The sequence below is a fragment of the Oncorhynchus kisutch genome, unplaced genomic scaffold (genome assembly GCF_002021735.2).
Source record: "Oncorhynchus kisutch isolate 150728-3 unplaced genomic scaffold, Okis_V2 scaffold1521, whole genome shotgun sequence".
Classification (NCBI taxonomy): Eukaryota; Metazoa; Chordata; class Actinopteri; order Salmoniformes; family Salmonidae; genus Oncorhynchus; species Oncorhynchus kisutch.
Genome location: NW_022263466.1, coordinates 37,687 through 54,642, shown reverse-complemented (window position 1 = coordinate 54,642; position 16,956 = coordinate 37,687). Strand labels below are relative to the sequence as shown.

Sequence of the window (16,956 nt, the reverse complement as noted above, 5' to 3'; positions counted from 1 at the left end):
TTACTAAACATAAATGCTTTGTTGTAAATTGTCTTAGTGTTGGTGTGCCCCTGGCTATTAAATCATGTTTTGAATTTTTGAATTGTAATTTATTTTGTTTACAATTGTGCCATCTGGTTCGTTTAATATAAGGAATGTGATAATATTTTTTACTTTGATACTTAAGTATATTTAAAACCCTATACTTTGACTCAAGTATTTACTAGACGACTTTCACTTTTGCAATTAAGGTATCCTTACTTTTACTGAAGTATAACAACTGGGTACTTTTCCCACCACTGGCTATTGGTTCCCTGTAATTACAAGTAGCACCCCACCAGATAGACTTCATTATTACTGGCCAAATCCTGTGTAACACCTAGTAATTACATTGGTACTTGTGCAGATATTAAATATACTCTGTGTTGTACTAGTGTATTTGTTCTCCCACTTGGATGTCATTTTCACAAGCTTTAATTGAGGGCCAGGTTGTCAGAGTGGGTAATGTACTGTATAGGTACACATTAATTACTCCTAAAGATATACTTAATTTTAACTAGCTAAATCCTGTGTAAGAACTCGAAATTACATTGTATTTAGGCAAACATTACATGTGCTTTGAAAGTGTCGTATTCCTCATCTGAGATGAGACTCATTTTAGATCTGTTTTGTAAGCTCAACCAAGTAAACCCAGATGGTTTCAGTAATTACATCTATATTTATTTACCAGGTAAATTGACTGAGAACACATTCTCATTTACAGCAACAACCTGGGGAATAGTTACAGTGGAGAGGAGGGGGGATGAATGAGCCAATTGGAAGCTAGGGATGATTAAGGTGGCCATGATGGTATGAGGGCCAGATTGGGAATTTAGCCAGGACCCTGGGTAAACACCCCTACTCTTATGAATAGTGGCTTGGGATATATATATAGTGACCGCAGAGAGTCAGGGTACCCGTTTAAGGTCCCACCCGAAAGATGGCACACAGGGAAATGTCTCCAATCACTGTCCTGGGGCATTATGATTTTATTTTATACCAGAGGAAAGACTGCCTCCTGCTGGCCCTCCAACACCACTTCCAGCAGCATCTGTTTTCCCATCCAGAGACCGACCAGGACCAACCCTGCTTAGCTTCAGAGGCTAGCTAGCAGGGGGGTATATTGCTGGCAATTATTAATTAGAGCCTATAATAAGGACCTCATGAAAGGAAGTGTTACCAGCATCTCTTCTTTATGTATATGCTGGTGTGCTTTAAAAAACCCAAGAGTCAATGTCCGCATCCCCGTCAAAATCAAATTAGCTTAATAATGAACAATCCCCATCAAAAGCCTTCTGTTTAAGCTAGAGATGTATTTTGAATTGGCTGTGTCTCAATTCAACACATCCGCTGATGTCAGCCTTCCGCATCTGTGGTGGAAGGTGGCAGAGCTGCGGTGTTGTTTGTCAGACCAGGAGACACTAACTTCTGTCTGTAGCCTACAAGGTGAGACTCACAAACAAGTACATTTTGCTCTAGGATGCCCACTAGTGTCTGAAGGTAGCAGGTACAAGTTTAAATGTTTTATGTTGAGACATATATATTGAAAAAAGGGGTTAAATACAGGTAAACATATGTTTTACTGATCTTTCTTAATCTCTCAGACATAGGACAGAAACTTCAAAACCAACTTCCCTTTGAAAATTGTTAGCAATGTCATCCCCCGCTGTTAGCGTCAATTCCAGTCAATACACAAAGTATCCCAAATTACAATTCCACATTTTCCTCGTTCAAAAGCTATGAAGAGAATTGGATGTCAGAATTCAACCTAACAATAGACTGGGTCATAATGTATGGACGTCTAAATTATCAAGATAAATTATAGATAGAACCTGCTCTTACCATGAACAACAGATTTCCCAATCTTCTTCTCCTCATCTAGAATGTTGACATTCAGCTCCAGTGTTTGACTGCAGTCTTCCAGTTTCGCTGATCCCAGTTCTAAATAGAAGTCTGAGGTCAACTTCCCGGTTCTCCTCTGTGCAGGCCACACCCCCTCCCATTGTAATATTACGTATGAACACATTTTGAACAATGGCTTCCTAAAATGCTGTGGTGTTTACTAACACAGTAGGAAAGGTTGTGGTAGACGTGTTCCATCACAGACGAGTTCACAGCTCTTCCACTCTGAACAATGGGGATGGAAAGGGTAATGCAGCTTCCTCTCTGGTTCCATTCGACAAGAGAGTTCATAGCTCTGTTAGTCTGAGCATTCATAACAATGACGCCCTAAACTGCACCATCAATACCAGAGTTCTACAAGACTGTTTACATAATCAACAGGGCATTTCAACAGTCTGAGCCTGAATATAATCCTGGGCATATATTGAGCTCTAACAATGAAGAATGAATACTGTAGTGGTGTGAGAAAGGTAACACAAGCTTCCTCTGGTTCCATTTCACAATAGTAACTGGGTCATTATTGGATTGTGGTGTTAATGCTGTCCCTGGACTTTGGCACCACATAAAGCACTTTAAAATAAGAAATAATACTTTGTTTTATTTAACTGTTATTTAATAAGAAACATATTTAAGTAATTTATACTGCAAATTGGCTTATCCCCATTGTGATGTCTAGAGATGTAGTGACATGTTTTGAGTGTACATTATTTTGAATACCATGAAGTAAACAAATCATAGTATTTTCTGTATAGATAACCCAAAAAACCAAGTATGACCAGCACAAATTCATGTAGAATGTTTATTTTTCATAGGCAGATCAATAAGTTCATTGCAGTTATCCAAATACATGAACCAATGACTAAAGTAATCAATCTAGTTTTCTAAGGCAATTTAATAAACACTTGTAGTCATTTCAGAGCCTGCATATCATAAAAAAAAGTTGTTATGTAGTTAAAAATAATCCACCCAAACTAATGGTGAAAACGAATCACACCATCTCTATCTGATACACGTGTCTACCAGCGCATTCCCACAGAGAACTGCAGAGGGACAACTTGGTGTCAGAGCAAAACGTACTATATGTAACAAAAATCCATACCACACACTTTAGTATGATACAGTATGCTTTGTTACATTACAGTGGCCTACAAATGTAAAATGAGTAGTACAATATAATAAGATTTGTATGACGTATAGTATGCTACGAATTACAATTCGTACAATATGTTACGAATATGCAATACGTATATTTTACTTATTCCAATTTGTTGTTGCTAACGTTAATGAAAATGCTAAGTAGTTGCATGCTAACCTAACATGCTTGGTACACTATATAAACAGAAAAGTATAAAGACACCCCTTTAAATTAGTAGAGTCGGCTATTTCAGCCACACCCGTTATTGACAGGTGGCATCCCATCTCTGTCCTCGGTTGCAACACTCACTAACGAGTTCCAAACTGCCTCTGGAAGCAACGTCAACACAAGAACTGTTAGTCAGGAGCTTCACAAAAAAATGGGTTTCTATGGCCGAGCAGCTGCACACAAGACTAAAATCACCCAGATGTGCAATGCCAAGCGTCAGCTGGAGTGGTGTAAAGCTCACCGCCATTGGACTCTGAAGCAGTGGAAACACGTTCTCTGGAGTTATGAATCCCGCCTTATCATCTGGAAGTCTGATGGACAAATCTGGGTTTGGCGGATGCCAGAAGAATGCTACCTGTCCCAATGCATAGTGCCAACTGTAAAGTTTGGTGGAAGAGGAATAATGGTCTGAGGCTGTTTTTCATGATTCGGGCTAGGCCCCTTAGTTCCAGTGAAGGGAAATCATAATGCTACAGCATACAATGACATTCAAGATGATTTTGTGCTGCCAACTTTGTGGCAACAGTTTGATAAAGACCCTTTCCTGTTTTAGCATGACAAGGCTCCTATACAAAGCGAGGTCCATACAGAAATGGTTTATCGAGATCGGTGTGGAAGAACTTGACTGGCCTACACAGAGCCCTGACCTGAACCCCATTTAACAACTTTGGGATGAATTGGAATGCCGACTTCGAGCCAGGCCTAATCGCCCAACATCACTTGTGACTGAATGAAAGAAATTCCCCACAGCAATGTTCCAACATCTAGTGGAAAGCCTTCCCAGAAGAGTGGAGGCTGTTATTTCAGCAAAAGGGGCACCAAGTCCATGATTTTGGAATGAGATGTTCAACGAGCAGGAGTCCACATACTTTTGGTCATGCAATGTTGTTGCAAAGTTGCTTATTAGCTAAAATGCTAAAGTACAAGTTGATGCATTTCTATGTTTTGTAGTAAAAAAGATGGAGAAAGATCATTTACAATGACATTCTATAATGCTCCCTTTCCTCTGCACGGTTAACACAGTGAGAAAAAATATATGATTACAATAGAGTGTTAATGTTATCAAATTCACTGTTACCACTTCCTTTATGAGATGAGAATGAGGTGATGTAGTGACTCATCTTGGCTGGTCTGAGACAACTGACGATGCTTTTCACCTTTATGGATACATTGATGTGTTTTTAAGGTGGCCAATCGGGAGAAACTCTTCCCACAGTCAGAGCAGGAGTAAGGCTTCTCTCCTGTGTGTATTCGCTGGTGACATTTTAAGTGGATCTGTTGGGAGACACTCTTCCCACAGTCAGAGCAGGAGTAAGGCTTCTCTCATTTATGTATACATTGGTGTATTTTTAAGATGCCCTGTTGGGAGAAACTCTTCCCACAGTCAGAGCAGAAGCAAGGCTTCTCTCCTGTGTGTCCTATTGGGTGAACTTTTTGCTCAGTTGACGTTGTGTAGCACTTCCCACAGTTAAAGGAGATAAGCCTTACTCCTGCTTTATGTATATGTTTGTGTATTTTTAAGTTGCCCTGTTGGGAGAAACTCTTTCAACTGTCAGAGCATTAGTAAGACTTCTCTTCTGTATGTATAAGTTCATGTCTTTTTAAGTTGCCCAGTCGGGAGAAATTCTTTCCACAGTCAGAGCAGGAGTAAGGCTTCTCTCCTGTGTGTGTTCTCTGATGAATTTTTAGGTTAGTTGATGATGTGAAGCATTTTACACAATTAGAGCAGGCATAAGGCTTTTCTCCTGTGTGTGTTCTCTGATGACTTTCAAGACCAGAGTATGTTGTGAAGCATTTTACACAATCAGAGCAGGAGTAAGGTTTCTCTCCTGTGTGTGTTCTCTGATGAACTTTCAGGTCATTTGATGTTGTGAAGCATTTTAAACAGTCAGAGCAGAAGTAAGGCTTCTCTCCTGTATGTATACGTTCATGTGTTTTTAGGTGGCCCAGTCGAGAGAAACTCTTTCCACAGTCAGAGCAGGAGTAGGGCTTCACTCCTGTATGCATACGTTCATGTGCTTTTAAGTTGCTCAGTAGAGAGAAACTCTTCCCACAGTCAGAGCAGGAGTAAGGCTTCTCTCCTGTATGTATACGTTCATGTGTTTTTAGGTGGCCCAGCCGAGAGAAACTCTTTCCACAGTCAGAGCAGGAGTAAGGCTTCTCTCCTGTATGTATACCTTCATGTGTTTTTAGGTGGCCCAGTCGAGAGAAACTTGCCCCACAGTCGGAGCAGGAGTAAGGCTTCTCTCCTGTATGTATATGTTCATGTCTTTTTAAGGTGTCCAGTCGTGAGAAACTCTTTCCACAGTCAGAGCAGAAGTAAGGCTTCAATCCTGTATGTATCCGTTCATGCACTCTCTGATGAACTATCAGAACCTTTAATGTTGTGAAATCCTTGCCACAGTCAGTACAGGAATACAGATTCTCTCCTAAGTGTATTTTTAGGTGTATTTTCAGCTTTGATAGAAATGAGAAAATCTCCCCACAATGTGGGCAGTGGTGAGACCTCTTAGCTCTGTGATCTTCCTGCTGTTGCTCTCTGAATGTAGATAATGTCTCTCCATGGTTTCCTGTGTGAACATCATCAGAAGAATAATCAGTTGGTGTCATATACAGTACCAGTCCAAAGTTTGGACACACCTACCCATTCCAGGGTTTTTCTTTATTTTGACTATTTTCTACATTGTAGAATAACAGTGAAGACATCAAAACTATGGAATCATGTAGTAACCCCAAAAACTGTTATATTTTAGATTCTTCAAAGTAGCCACCCTTTGCCTTGATGACAGATTTGCACTCTTGGCATTCTCTCAACCAGCTTCACCTGGAATGTTTTACCAACAGTTTGAAGGACTTCCCACATATGCTGAGCACATGTTAGCTGCTTTTCCTTCACTCTGCGGTCCAACTCATCTCAATTGGGTTGAGGTCTGGGGATTGTGGAGGCCAGGTCATCCGATGCAGCGCTCCATCACTCGCATTCTTGGTCAAATAGCCCTTACACATCCTGGAGGGGTGTTTTGGATCATTGTCCTGTAGAAAAAACAAATGATAGTCCCACTAAGCCCATACCAGATGGGATGGTATATCGCCTCAGAATGCTGTGGTAGCCATGCTGGTTAAGTGTGACATTCTAAATCAATCACAGACACTGTCGTCACCAGCAAAGCACCCCCACACCGCCTCCTCCATGCTTCACAGTAGGAACCACACACGCAGAGATGATCCGTTCACCTACTACTCTGCGTCTCACAAAGACACAGCGGTTGGAACCAAAAATCTCATATTTGGACTCATCACACCAAATTACAGATTTCCACTGGTCTCATGTCCATTGCTCATGTTTCTTGGCCCAAGCAAGTCTCTTCTTATTGGTGTCCATTAGTATTGGTTTCTCTGCATCAATTCAACCATGAAGGCCTGATTCACGCAGTCTCCTCTGAACAGTTGATGTTGAGATGTGTCTGTTACTTGAACTCTGTGAAGCATTTATATGGGATGCAAATTCTGAGGCTGGTAAATCTAATGAACTCTGTCGCAGAGGTATCTCTGGGTCTTCCTTTCCTGTGGCGGTCCTCATGAGAGCCCAGTTTCATCATAGTGCTTGATGGTTTTTGAGACTGCACTTGAAGACACTTTCAAAGTTCTAGACATATTCCACATTGACTGGCCTTCATGTCTTAAAGAAGATGGACTGTCATTTCTATACCACCCCTACAGTGTCACAACACAACTGATTGGCTCAAACGCATTAATAAGGCACTTCCACAAATGAACTTTTAATAAGGCACACCTGTTAATAATTGAAATCTATTCCAGGTGACTTCTTCATGAAGATGATTGAGAGAATGCCAAGAGTGTGCAAAGTTGTTATCAAGACAAAAGGTGGCTACTTTGAAGAATCTCAAATATATTTTTATTTGTTTAACACTTTTTTGGTTACTACATAATTCAACATGTGTTATTTAAAAGTTTGTTTTCACTATTATTCTACAATGTAGAAAATAGTAAAAATTAAGAAAAACCCTGGATTGAGTAGGTGTGTCCAAACTTTTGACTGGTACTGTCCATGTCAATCAAATTTATATTATGAAGCCCTTTTTACATCAGCAGTTGTCACAAAGTGCTTTACAGAAACCCAGCCTAAAATCCCTAAAGAACAAGCAATGCAGGTGTAAAGCACAGCGGCTAGGAAAAATTCCCTAGAAAGAAGGAACCTAGAAGAAATGTAGAGAGGAACCAGGCCCAAAGGGGTGACCAGTCCTCTTCTGTCTGTACCGGGTGACATACGTATTCATATCAGTAGGCTGTACAATACAGGGGAATAAAACTATTCTAAAAGTGGGTAAGAGATGAAAGCTAAAAAGGGGAGTGTCATCCTCCACTTACTATCACAAGGGTTAGTAACTACACAGATGAATTTCATATCATCCTCCACTCACTATCACAAGAGTTAGTAACTACACAGACTCATTTCATAGAACTTTAAAACACTGGCAGTTTGTCTACTTCACTTCTTTAGTCTACACTCTGATCACTCCAGACAGCCCAGTGAATAAAACAAATGCTGGCAATACTGGTGTCAAACCATGCAAGTCTCAGTAGCATGAAATAACATCTGCCTTCTCATTGAAACAGTTCTACTGCAACTTTTCATACACAGTGGGAAGTTGGAATAAATAACAGAACCTCCTCTTACCATGAGAAACAGATTTCCCAATCTTCTCCTCCTCTTCTTCATCTTTAATGATGACATTCAGTTCCAGTGTTTGACTGCAGTCTTCCAGCTTCACTGATGCCATCTCTGGATCCTGCAGTGCAAACTGGGCTCCTCTGTCACAATCAGGACCCAGTGACTGAAGGTTTGGACTCAGTGTGGAAGGAGAGAGGCAGGCTGGGTTTGTCGTCACTGTTGATGTTACCGGCCCCAGACTTAATTCTAGCCGTCCTATAGTAACAATGAGAAACAGACAACAAAAAGTTAGTCTTGACATTTATGGCACTTTCTTTATCCTCAAAAAATATATGATATTTCTTCTTGTTCAATGATCTAAAACAGTGCTTGACTTGGACTGAAATAGGTCCCGGTACTGTTTATATTTGTATTCATTTTATTTAACCTTTATTTAACCAGGAAGGGCTCATTGAGATTTAAAAATCTCTTTTTCAAGAGCATCCTGGCCAAGATAAGCAGCACCAGGTCATTACAAAAATTACAGACAGACATGAAAAACTACAAGTAATCTAGTAAAAACCATTGAATTCACAAGAGTATAACAAAATCAAACACAGCTAATTAAAAACAGTGACAGGTCAGGGAATCAGTCTCAAAATCCTTCATCAGCGATTTAAAAACACCAATCGGGACAAGTTCTTCCAGTTTAAAAGTATTTTGTAAGGCGTTCCAAGACGATGGCGCAGAGTACATAAAAGTCCTTTTACCAAATTCAGTTCGGACATTTGGAACAGTTAGCAGGATAAAGTCCAGTGAACGAAGAGAGTACCCACCACATTTCTGAACCATAAAAATGCCCAAATAAAAAGGTAGTAAATCCAAAATCGCTTTGTAAGGAGCTCCACAATACTGTTGAGCTAATATTCTATAAGAGGAACATGAGCTCAAACAGTAGAAATTTGAGGTGACGGTACTCAGCTCCGGTGAGTTCCTGTCCAAGTCAAGAACTGATGTCATTTCAAAAGATCTGGTAGCTAAGCATTGACAACAAAACATTAACGAATTGATATTAGACAAAGTACACACTTTAAAATTAGTCTACACAACATAAATTAAGCTACACAATGTAAGTGCACTTAAACTATAGTAGATTTCCCAAATTCACATTGTTTTAGGCAGCACTATGTGCTATTTTCCTAAATAACCTTGTCTTCACTTTATTATTTCAATCAATTGTATTTCCTGTCCACACCATAGTAACATTTATAGACACATAAAGAAACAACTGAATGTGTCTGAATATTAGTACACATGTAGAAAACTGATGATCATTACATTCAGCTTCAAACCTGTAGTAAGACCGTGAAATTGTCTCTGCATTGTCTTTTGGCATTCTGTACTACTGGAACCCCGGCAACCTCAATCTGCCTTTCTCTCACCTGACACCTCAGATCTCCAGCCCCATTGGCACCCCCACAACTAACACACATAACTTTCTCCACGATACCACACATTCCTTCATCTCATGACCTCCTACACACTTCTCACATCTAGGCATCTCACTCCTACACACTGCTGCAACAGGCCCATTAACCTGACACCTAAAACACTGTAGTATTTACGGAACAAAAGCGCCCACAGGATAACTGACACTTCCTACCTTGACCTTATCTGGCAGAGACTCTGCATCAAAACATCAGCATGACAGATGTCTTCTGTTTCCTCACGCTCTACACCGGATCTACGTCTCACCAAATGGCGGGTGTCACAGACACCTGGAATCTTCTATTTCAACTGCTCCACCTCAACACTTTAAACTTGTTATCACTCCTTTCAATGCCGCCATGTCCCATCCAACCTGACAGAGCTTGAGACGACCTTACAGAGAAGGGAGAAACTCCCCAAATACAGGTGTGCCAAGATTGTAGCGTCATACCCAAGAAGATTCGAGGCTATAATCGCTGCAACAAAGTACTGAGTAAAGGGTCTGAATACTTGTATAAATGTAATAAAAATTTCCATTTTTATATTTAAAAAAATAAAGGGAACACTAAAATAACACATCCTAGATCTGAATGAATGAATGAAATATTTTTATTAAATACTTTTTTCTTTACATAGTTGAATGTGCTGACAACAAAATCACACAAAAATTATTAATGGAAATCAAATGTATCAACCCATGGAGGTCTGGATTTGGAGTCACACTCAAAATTAAAGTGGAAAACCACACTACAGGCTGATCCAACTTTGATGTAATGTCCTTAATACAAGTCAAAATGAGGCTCAGTAGTGTGTGTGGCCTCCACGTGCCTGTATGACCTCCCTACAACGCCTGGGCATGCTCCTGATGAGGTGGCGGATGGTCTCCTGAGGGATCTCCTCCCAGACCTGGACTAAAGCATCCGCCAACTCCTGGACAGTCTGTGGTGCAGTCTGTGGATGGAGCGAGACATGATGTCCCAGATGTGCTCAAATGGATTCAGGTCTGGGGAATGGGCGGGCCAGTCCATACCATCAATGCCTTCCTCTTGCAGGAACTGCTGACACACTCCAGCTACACGAGGTCTAGCATTGTCTTGCATTAGGAGGAACCCAGGGCCAACCGCACCAGCATATGGTCTCACAAGGGGTCTGAGGATCTCATCTCGGTACCTAATGGTAGTCAGGCTACCTCTGGCGAGCACATGGAGGGCTGTGCGGCCCCCCAAAGAAATGCCACCCCACACCATGACTGACCCACCGCCAAACCGGTCATGCTGGAGGATGTTGCAGGCAGCAGAACGTTCTCCACGGCGTCTCCAGACTCTGTCACGTCTGTCACGTGCTCGTTGTGAACCTGCTTTCATCTGTGAAGAGCACAGGGTACCAGTGGCGAATTTGCCCATCTTGGTGTTCTCTGGCAAATGCCAAACATCCTGCACGGTGTTGGGCTGTAAGCACAACCCCCGCCCGTGGACGTCGGGCCCTCATACCACCCTCATGGAGTCTGTTTCTGACCATTTGAGCAGACATGCACATTTGTGGCCTGCTGGAAGGCACTTTGCAGGGCTCTGGCAGTGCTCCTCCTGCTCCTCCTTGCACAAAGGCGGAGGTAGCGGTCCTGCTGCTGGGTTGTTGCCCTCCTACGGCCTCCTCCACGTCTCCTGATGTACTGGCCTGTCTCCTGGTAGCGCCTCCATGCTCTGGACACTACGCTGACAGACACAGCAAACCTTCTTGCCACAGCTCGCATTGATGTGACATCCTGGATGAGCTGCACTACCTGAGCCACTTGTGTGGGTTGTAGACTCCGTCTCATGCTACCACTAGAGTGAAAGCACCACCAGCATTCAAAAGTGACCAAAACATCAGCCAGGAAGCATAGGAACTGAGAAGTGGTCTGTGGTCACCCCCTGCAGAACCACTCCTTTATTGGGGGTGTCTTGCTAATTGCCTATAATTTCCACCTGTTGTCTATTCCATTTGCAAAACAGCATGTGAAATTTATTGTCAATCAGTGTTGCTTCCTAAGTGGACAGTTTGATTTCACAGAAGTGTGATTGACTTGGAGTTACATTGTGTTGTTTAAGTGTTCCCTTTATTTTTTTTGAGTAGTGTATAAACACATTATATACACATGCTGTAAAATGTCTAAAAAAATGTTTGTTTTTTTGTTGTCATTGTGGAGTATTGTGTGTAGATTGGTGAGGCAAACAAACAATTTAATATATTTTAGAATAAGGCTAAAATGTAACAAAATGTGGAAAAAGTCACGGGATCTGAATCGTTTCCCAATGCACTGTATGCTGAATCCTTTCAGCAAGGTTGCTTCCCCTCCTCTCTAAGGAGTGTTTTACTCTCATTCTGAAGTTGGATAATCACCAACAAAATGTGAAAGTTCAGACCGATTTCTCTTCTGAACTCAGACTCCAAAATTAGTGCTAAGGCCTTAGCAAGGAGATTGTGTATTAGATACGGGAGAACTCCATCCAAAGACCAAAATGGCGTTGTGAAAATCATCAAGATTTTCACAATGTGAGGAGAGTACTAATACTGCCATACTCTCACTTGATGAAGAGAGTTGAGTGGTCTTATTTCAAGTGCTTAAGAGATTTGGGTTTGGGGACTACTTCTGTAAATGGAATAAGATATGATATACAGACCCCACTACAGATGTTGCCACGAATAACTTGTTTTCACAACCTTTTAAGCTTTTTCAGGGGACGAGACAAGGATGTCCGGCCAGTCCAGGACTCTTTCTTTTAGCTATAGAACCTTTTGCCATTTCAGTAAGGGCCCACCGGTCAATTAGTGGAATTAAAACAGATTTTGAACATTGAGTGGACCTGTATGCTGATGACACCCTCTTATTCCTAACAGATCTAAAGAACTCTTCCCTCTCCAATTGAATTAATAACTTGTCCGTTTTGGGGGGTTTAAAGCTAATAAAACCAAATCTTCCATCCTTTTCCTCAACAAAAAAAGATACTGAATCCAGTTTTACAGCATCTATTTGTGAATACAGAACAAGGTTTCACATATCTTGGTATTAAAAATCACACCAGAAATTAGCTTCCTGAGCTCAACAAATTATGAACCCATGGTAACGAGTGTAACATAATGCATCAACAGATGGACATCATTGCCTTTATCTATTACTGGTAGAATAAATATAATTAAGATGAATATTCTGCCCAAATGTCTTTATCGATTTCAATCAATTCCTCTGGCTCCACCAACTTTATTTTCCCCAAAGATCTGAAAGATACCTGGAGCAACAGAAAACAAAGGCTTAGACTTCCTCTTCTTTATCTGGCCATTGACAGAGGGGGGTTGCAACATACAGTGGTATTACTGGGCTGCACAAATTAGAGCTGCAATGTTTTTGTTCTCCAGGAAACAATACCTACCCTGGCTGCACATGGAAATGATATCCACAACAGGCTTAACATTGAAGAATACTACTAATCCCTTTGTTAAAAACACCAACTATATGCCACAAAGTACAGCAATATCTGGGTGAATCCCCGGTATTATCCAGTTTTACACCCATTTGGTGTGATGACAATTTCACAGCTGGTAAAACTGATTGGGGTTAAAAGAATGGACAAGAAAATGACTAAAACAACAAAAGGGCTCAAGTCATTTGAAGAACTAAAGGGAAGATTTAATTTACCACAAAGCATTTTTTCAAATACTTACAATTGAGAAGCTTTTCCATTCTAAAACAATCAGACCTAGAACCTCTTTTGACCACTTTAGAAACGCTCTCTGTTAATGAGTGTTATGGGAGAGGTCACATGACGTCATTATATTGGAAAATGGTAGCTACTCGTAAAGACAACACTGATAGTAAGAGACTTCAGTGGATACAAGATATGCAGGAAGATATTTCAGCAGAGGACTGGGGTATGATATGCTGTAGAGCTCAGATACAGACAATAAACACCCGCCTGAGATTTTTGCAATACAATTGGACAATGAGAACATATATCACCCTTGTTAAGCTCCACAAATTTGACCACAATACCCCAGATCTGTGTGCTAAATGTAACACACATTTAGGCACCTTGTATCATTGCCTGGAGAAATGCGCTGAGATACAAACATTTTGGAGCTCAGTACTGCGCTACATCTCTGAGATGACCTCTACCCCAATACCACTAATCCATAAACTATGCCTCCTAAATCTTTACCCAGAGAATATCTCTTTACATAGGAGGGAAAATAAAAATGTTTGACCTCTGTCTATTACAAGCTAGACGTTCAATTGCTCTCCACTGGAAGTATGTCAGTTCCCACTCACTTGGTCATTGGTAACAATAATTAACATCAAGCCTGGCTCTTGAAAAGTGTACTTATATAGTGAAGAAGAAAGCCCCAGAGTTTCATTATATTTGGGATCTGTTTAATGAGTTTTTGCAAACTGATGATATTGTAGAAGCATTGGAACTGTAAATCTGTATATTCTCTATATTTTATGTGAATATTGGCTCTAGTCGAAGCGTAATCTGCATTATCTACAACTGTATATTATACTTTATTTATTTATATTCTTGGATTTCTTTATGTTTGGTTGTTATGTTTTCATCTCTCTTTGGGTTGGGGGGTGAAAAGAGAAAATACAATTGTATTTATGTAATTGTTCTACTTGGAACTAATTAATATATGTGAGAGAGGTGCGGGGGGCTGCCATAATGGACATCCACGTCTTTGGCGCCCGGGGAACTGTGGGTGCCTCGCTCAGGGGAAAAATACATATTTTTACTTTGTCAGCAAACTTTCGGTTACTGGCACAACGCTCTAACCACTAGGCTACCTGTAAGTATTCATATAAGTAGGCTGTGCAATGCAAAAGGGGAATACAACTATTCTAAAAGTATCTCAAGGTTTGTTTCATAGAACTTTAAAACACTGGCAGTTTGTCTACTTCACCTCTTTAGTCTCCTCTCTGATCACTCCAGACAGCCCAGTGAATAAAACAAATGCTGACAATACTGGTGTCAAACCATGCAAGTCTCAGTAACATGAAATAACATCTACCTTCTCATTGAAACAGTTCATCATGAAACAGTTCTACTGCAACTTTTCATACACAGTGGGAAGTTGGAATGAATAACACAAACTTACGTTAGATAGAACCTGCTCTTACCATGAGAAAGAGATTTCACAATCTTCTCCTCCTCTTCTTCATCTTTAATGTTGACATTCAGCTCCATTGTTTGACTGCAGTCTTCCAGCTTCACTGATGCCATCTCTGGATCCTGCTGTAAAAACTGGGCTCTACTGTCACAATCAGGACCCAGTGACTGTAGGTTTGGACTCAGTGTGGAAGGAGAGAGGCAGGCTGGGTTTGTCCTCACTGTTGACGTTACCGGCCTCAGACTTAATCTGAGTCAGCCAGTAGTAATAAAGAGAAACAGACACAAAAGTTATTGTCTTGATAGTTCTGGCACTTAATTTATAATCCAAAAATATTGTTTATATTTAGCTGCAGGAGTGCCACAATACTGTTTAACTAATATTCTATAAGAGGAACATGAGTTCAAACAGTAGGAATTTGAGGTAATGGTACTCAGCTCTGATGAGCTCCTGTCCAAATCAAGCACTGATCTCATTTCAATAGATCTGGTAGCTAAGCATTGGCAACAAAATATTAATGAATTCACATTAGACAAAGTATACACTTTAAAATTAGACTACACAACTTAAATTACTTAATCTATAGTAGATATCCCCTATACACATAAACGCATAAATGACCCAAAAAACATTTTGTACAAGATATGGTTGTAGGCAGCACTATGTACCATTTTCCTGAATAACCTTGTCTTCACTGTATTATTCCAGTCAAAAACCAAAAGTATTTCCGTTCACACCATAGTAACATGTATAGATAGACAGATACAACTGAATGTCTCTGAATACTAGTTCACATGTAGAAAACTGATCATCATTACATTTAGCTCCAAAACAGTAGCGCAACCGTAAAATTGTCTCTCTTGCTGCACCCTCACTGCCTGCACTGATGTGCGTTAATGCAGACCGAGGGGGAACCGCCATTTTACCACCTCGTGAATTTTACACAAAACCAAAAACGAACCCAGAAATCTCAAATAAATGTATCCTTTATGAAATTACCTTGACGAAATGAGATAATGTTACATCCACTCAGAGACTAACTTTAACCCAAAGTCTCTATGTGACTTGTAAACAAGTTATCACGTTCACTCACGCTGTTTGACACCAAAATAGCACATAAAACCTTCACCAAACGAGATAATACCTTGACGTATTTGTTACCTAGCATGTTATTACATGTTCTTTAGATATTAGAACGTGCTATTACATACCAGTAGTAATATATTAGAAACGGACACATCGACTGCACAATTCTGACGTATCCTTTATTCTGAAGAATGATGCGCGCCTGCGCGGAACTTCCTGTTCCCCCACTGCCAGTTTCTAAACCCAGAGACGTAAAAACGCGAGACTTCAGAGAACGCTTGGGAAGCAGAACAAGCCGGGGTTTGAGAAGTCAATGAGAGAAGTGAACAATTTTGATACTTTTGCAGCGGCTAATGGGGATCCTAATAAATACCAAAAAGATTCTGTCGTCACACAGTTGATACATGGCCATTATTTTATCAATTTCATAACTGCAGTGGCTTATTCACTATAGCTCACACTGCATATCATATGTATCCTAGCATCACTAGTGGTTAGAGCGTTGGGCTAGTAGCTGAAAAGTTGCTGGATCGAATCCCCGAGCTGACAAGGCTCAAATCTGTCGTTCTGCCCCTGCAAAATGCAGGTAACCCACTGTTCCTTAGTAGGCCGTCATTGAGGTCATTTTAAAAAAATCGCATGAGAAGCCAGACCGATTCAAAGCCATGTAATTAATACTATTTTGATTGATTGTCACAGAAACGAAAATAGATATAAAAGTCTAGCATAAAATCGATCAAATATCATTTAAAACGTTTAAATAACCAATTCACAGAAACATCAAACTATGTATGATTCATTCTGTAAATGTCTAGTAGACTTTTACAACCTTTGCTTTGAGTAGAAATTCCCGTTTTGATTTGATAGAAATACAGAAAATCTCAAATATTGCATTTAAAGATGAAGAAATCAACTCATTCAGTGATTGTTTCTTGAAAAAAGTGAATATGCATTTATTTAAATTACCTTAAAATAAATGTTAATTTCAAGTGCAATTTGTTCTATATGAAGTTAGACAATGTTTACATAAAGTTGTACAATGTTTACAATCTTAAATCGTATGCCAAATCAATGTTTGCATTTTTAGTGCAACAGGTCCACATTTTAAAGTAGTTACAAGGAACAACAGTCATTTATTTATACGTCTCTAATTTAACAGAAAAATAGGCCCCTTACAATAATGTTCTATTTTGGCTTTGTTGAAGTCCTTCATTGTCATCCCCAGACAAGCTAAATGGAACCATCTCTGGCACACAGAGCGTTCTATCTGCAGTATTAAAAACATAAA

General features: G+C 40.2%; 1 protein-coding gene across 1 annotated transcript; it reads right to left on the bottom strand.

Moving 5' to 3' along the window:
* Positions 1 to 2,705: 2,705 nt before the first annotated feature.
* LOC116366522 (zinc finger protein OZF-like) lies at positions 2,706 to 15,931 on the bottom strand. The gene is made up of 4 exons (XM_031818616.1): positions 15,794 to 15,931; positions 14,593 to 14,831; positions 7,983 to 8,231; positions 2,706 to 5,853 (listed from the first exon to the last, which is right to left on the bottom strand). The coding sequence occupies exons 2-4, from the start codon at positions 14,693 to 14,695 to the stop codon at positions 4,844 to 4,846; spliced, it is 1,362 nt and encodes a 453-aa protein (XP_031674476.1). The 5' UTR covers positions 14,696 to 14,831; positions 15,794 to 15,931; the 3' UTR covers positions 2,706 to 4,843.
* Positions 15,932 to 16,956: the final 1,025 nt, after the last annotated feature.

What these genes read in the sequence shown, in the direction of transcription:
- LOC116366522 (XM_031818616.1), bottom strand. Translation starts at nt 14,695, where the DNA reads ATGGCATCAGTGAAGCTGGAAGACTGCAGTCAAACAATGGAGCTGAAT. An exon ending in TGTGAAATCTCTTTCTCATG is followed by an intron (nt 8,232 to 14,592) that starts GTAAGAGCAGGT and finishes TTGTTACTATAG; the next exon opens with GACGGCTAGAATTAAGTCTG. An exon ending in TGGGAAATCTGTTTCTCATG is followed by an intron (nt 5,854 to 7,982) that starts GTAAGAGGAGGT and finishes ATGTTCACACAG; the next exon opens with GAAACCATGGAGAGACATTA.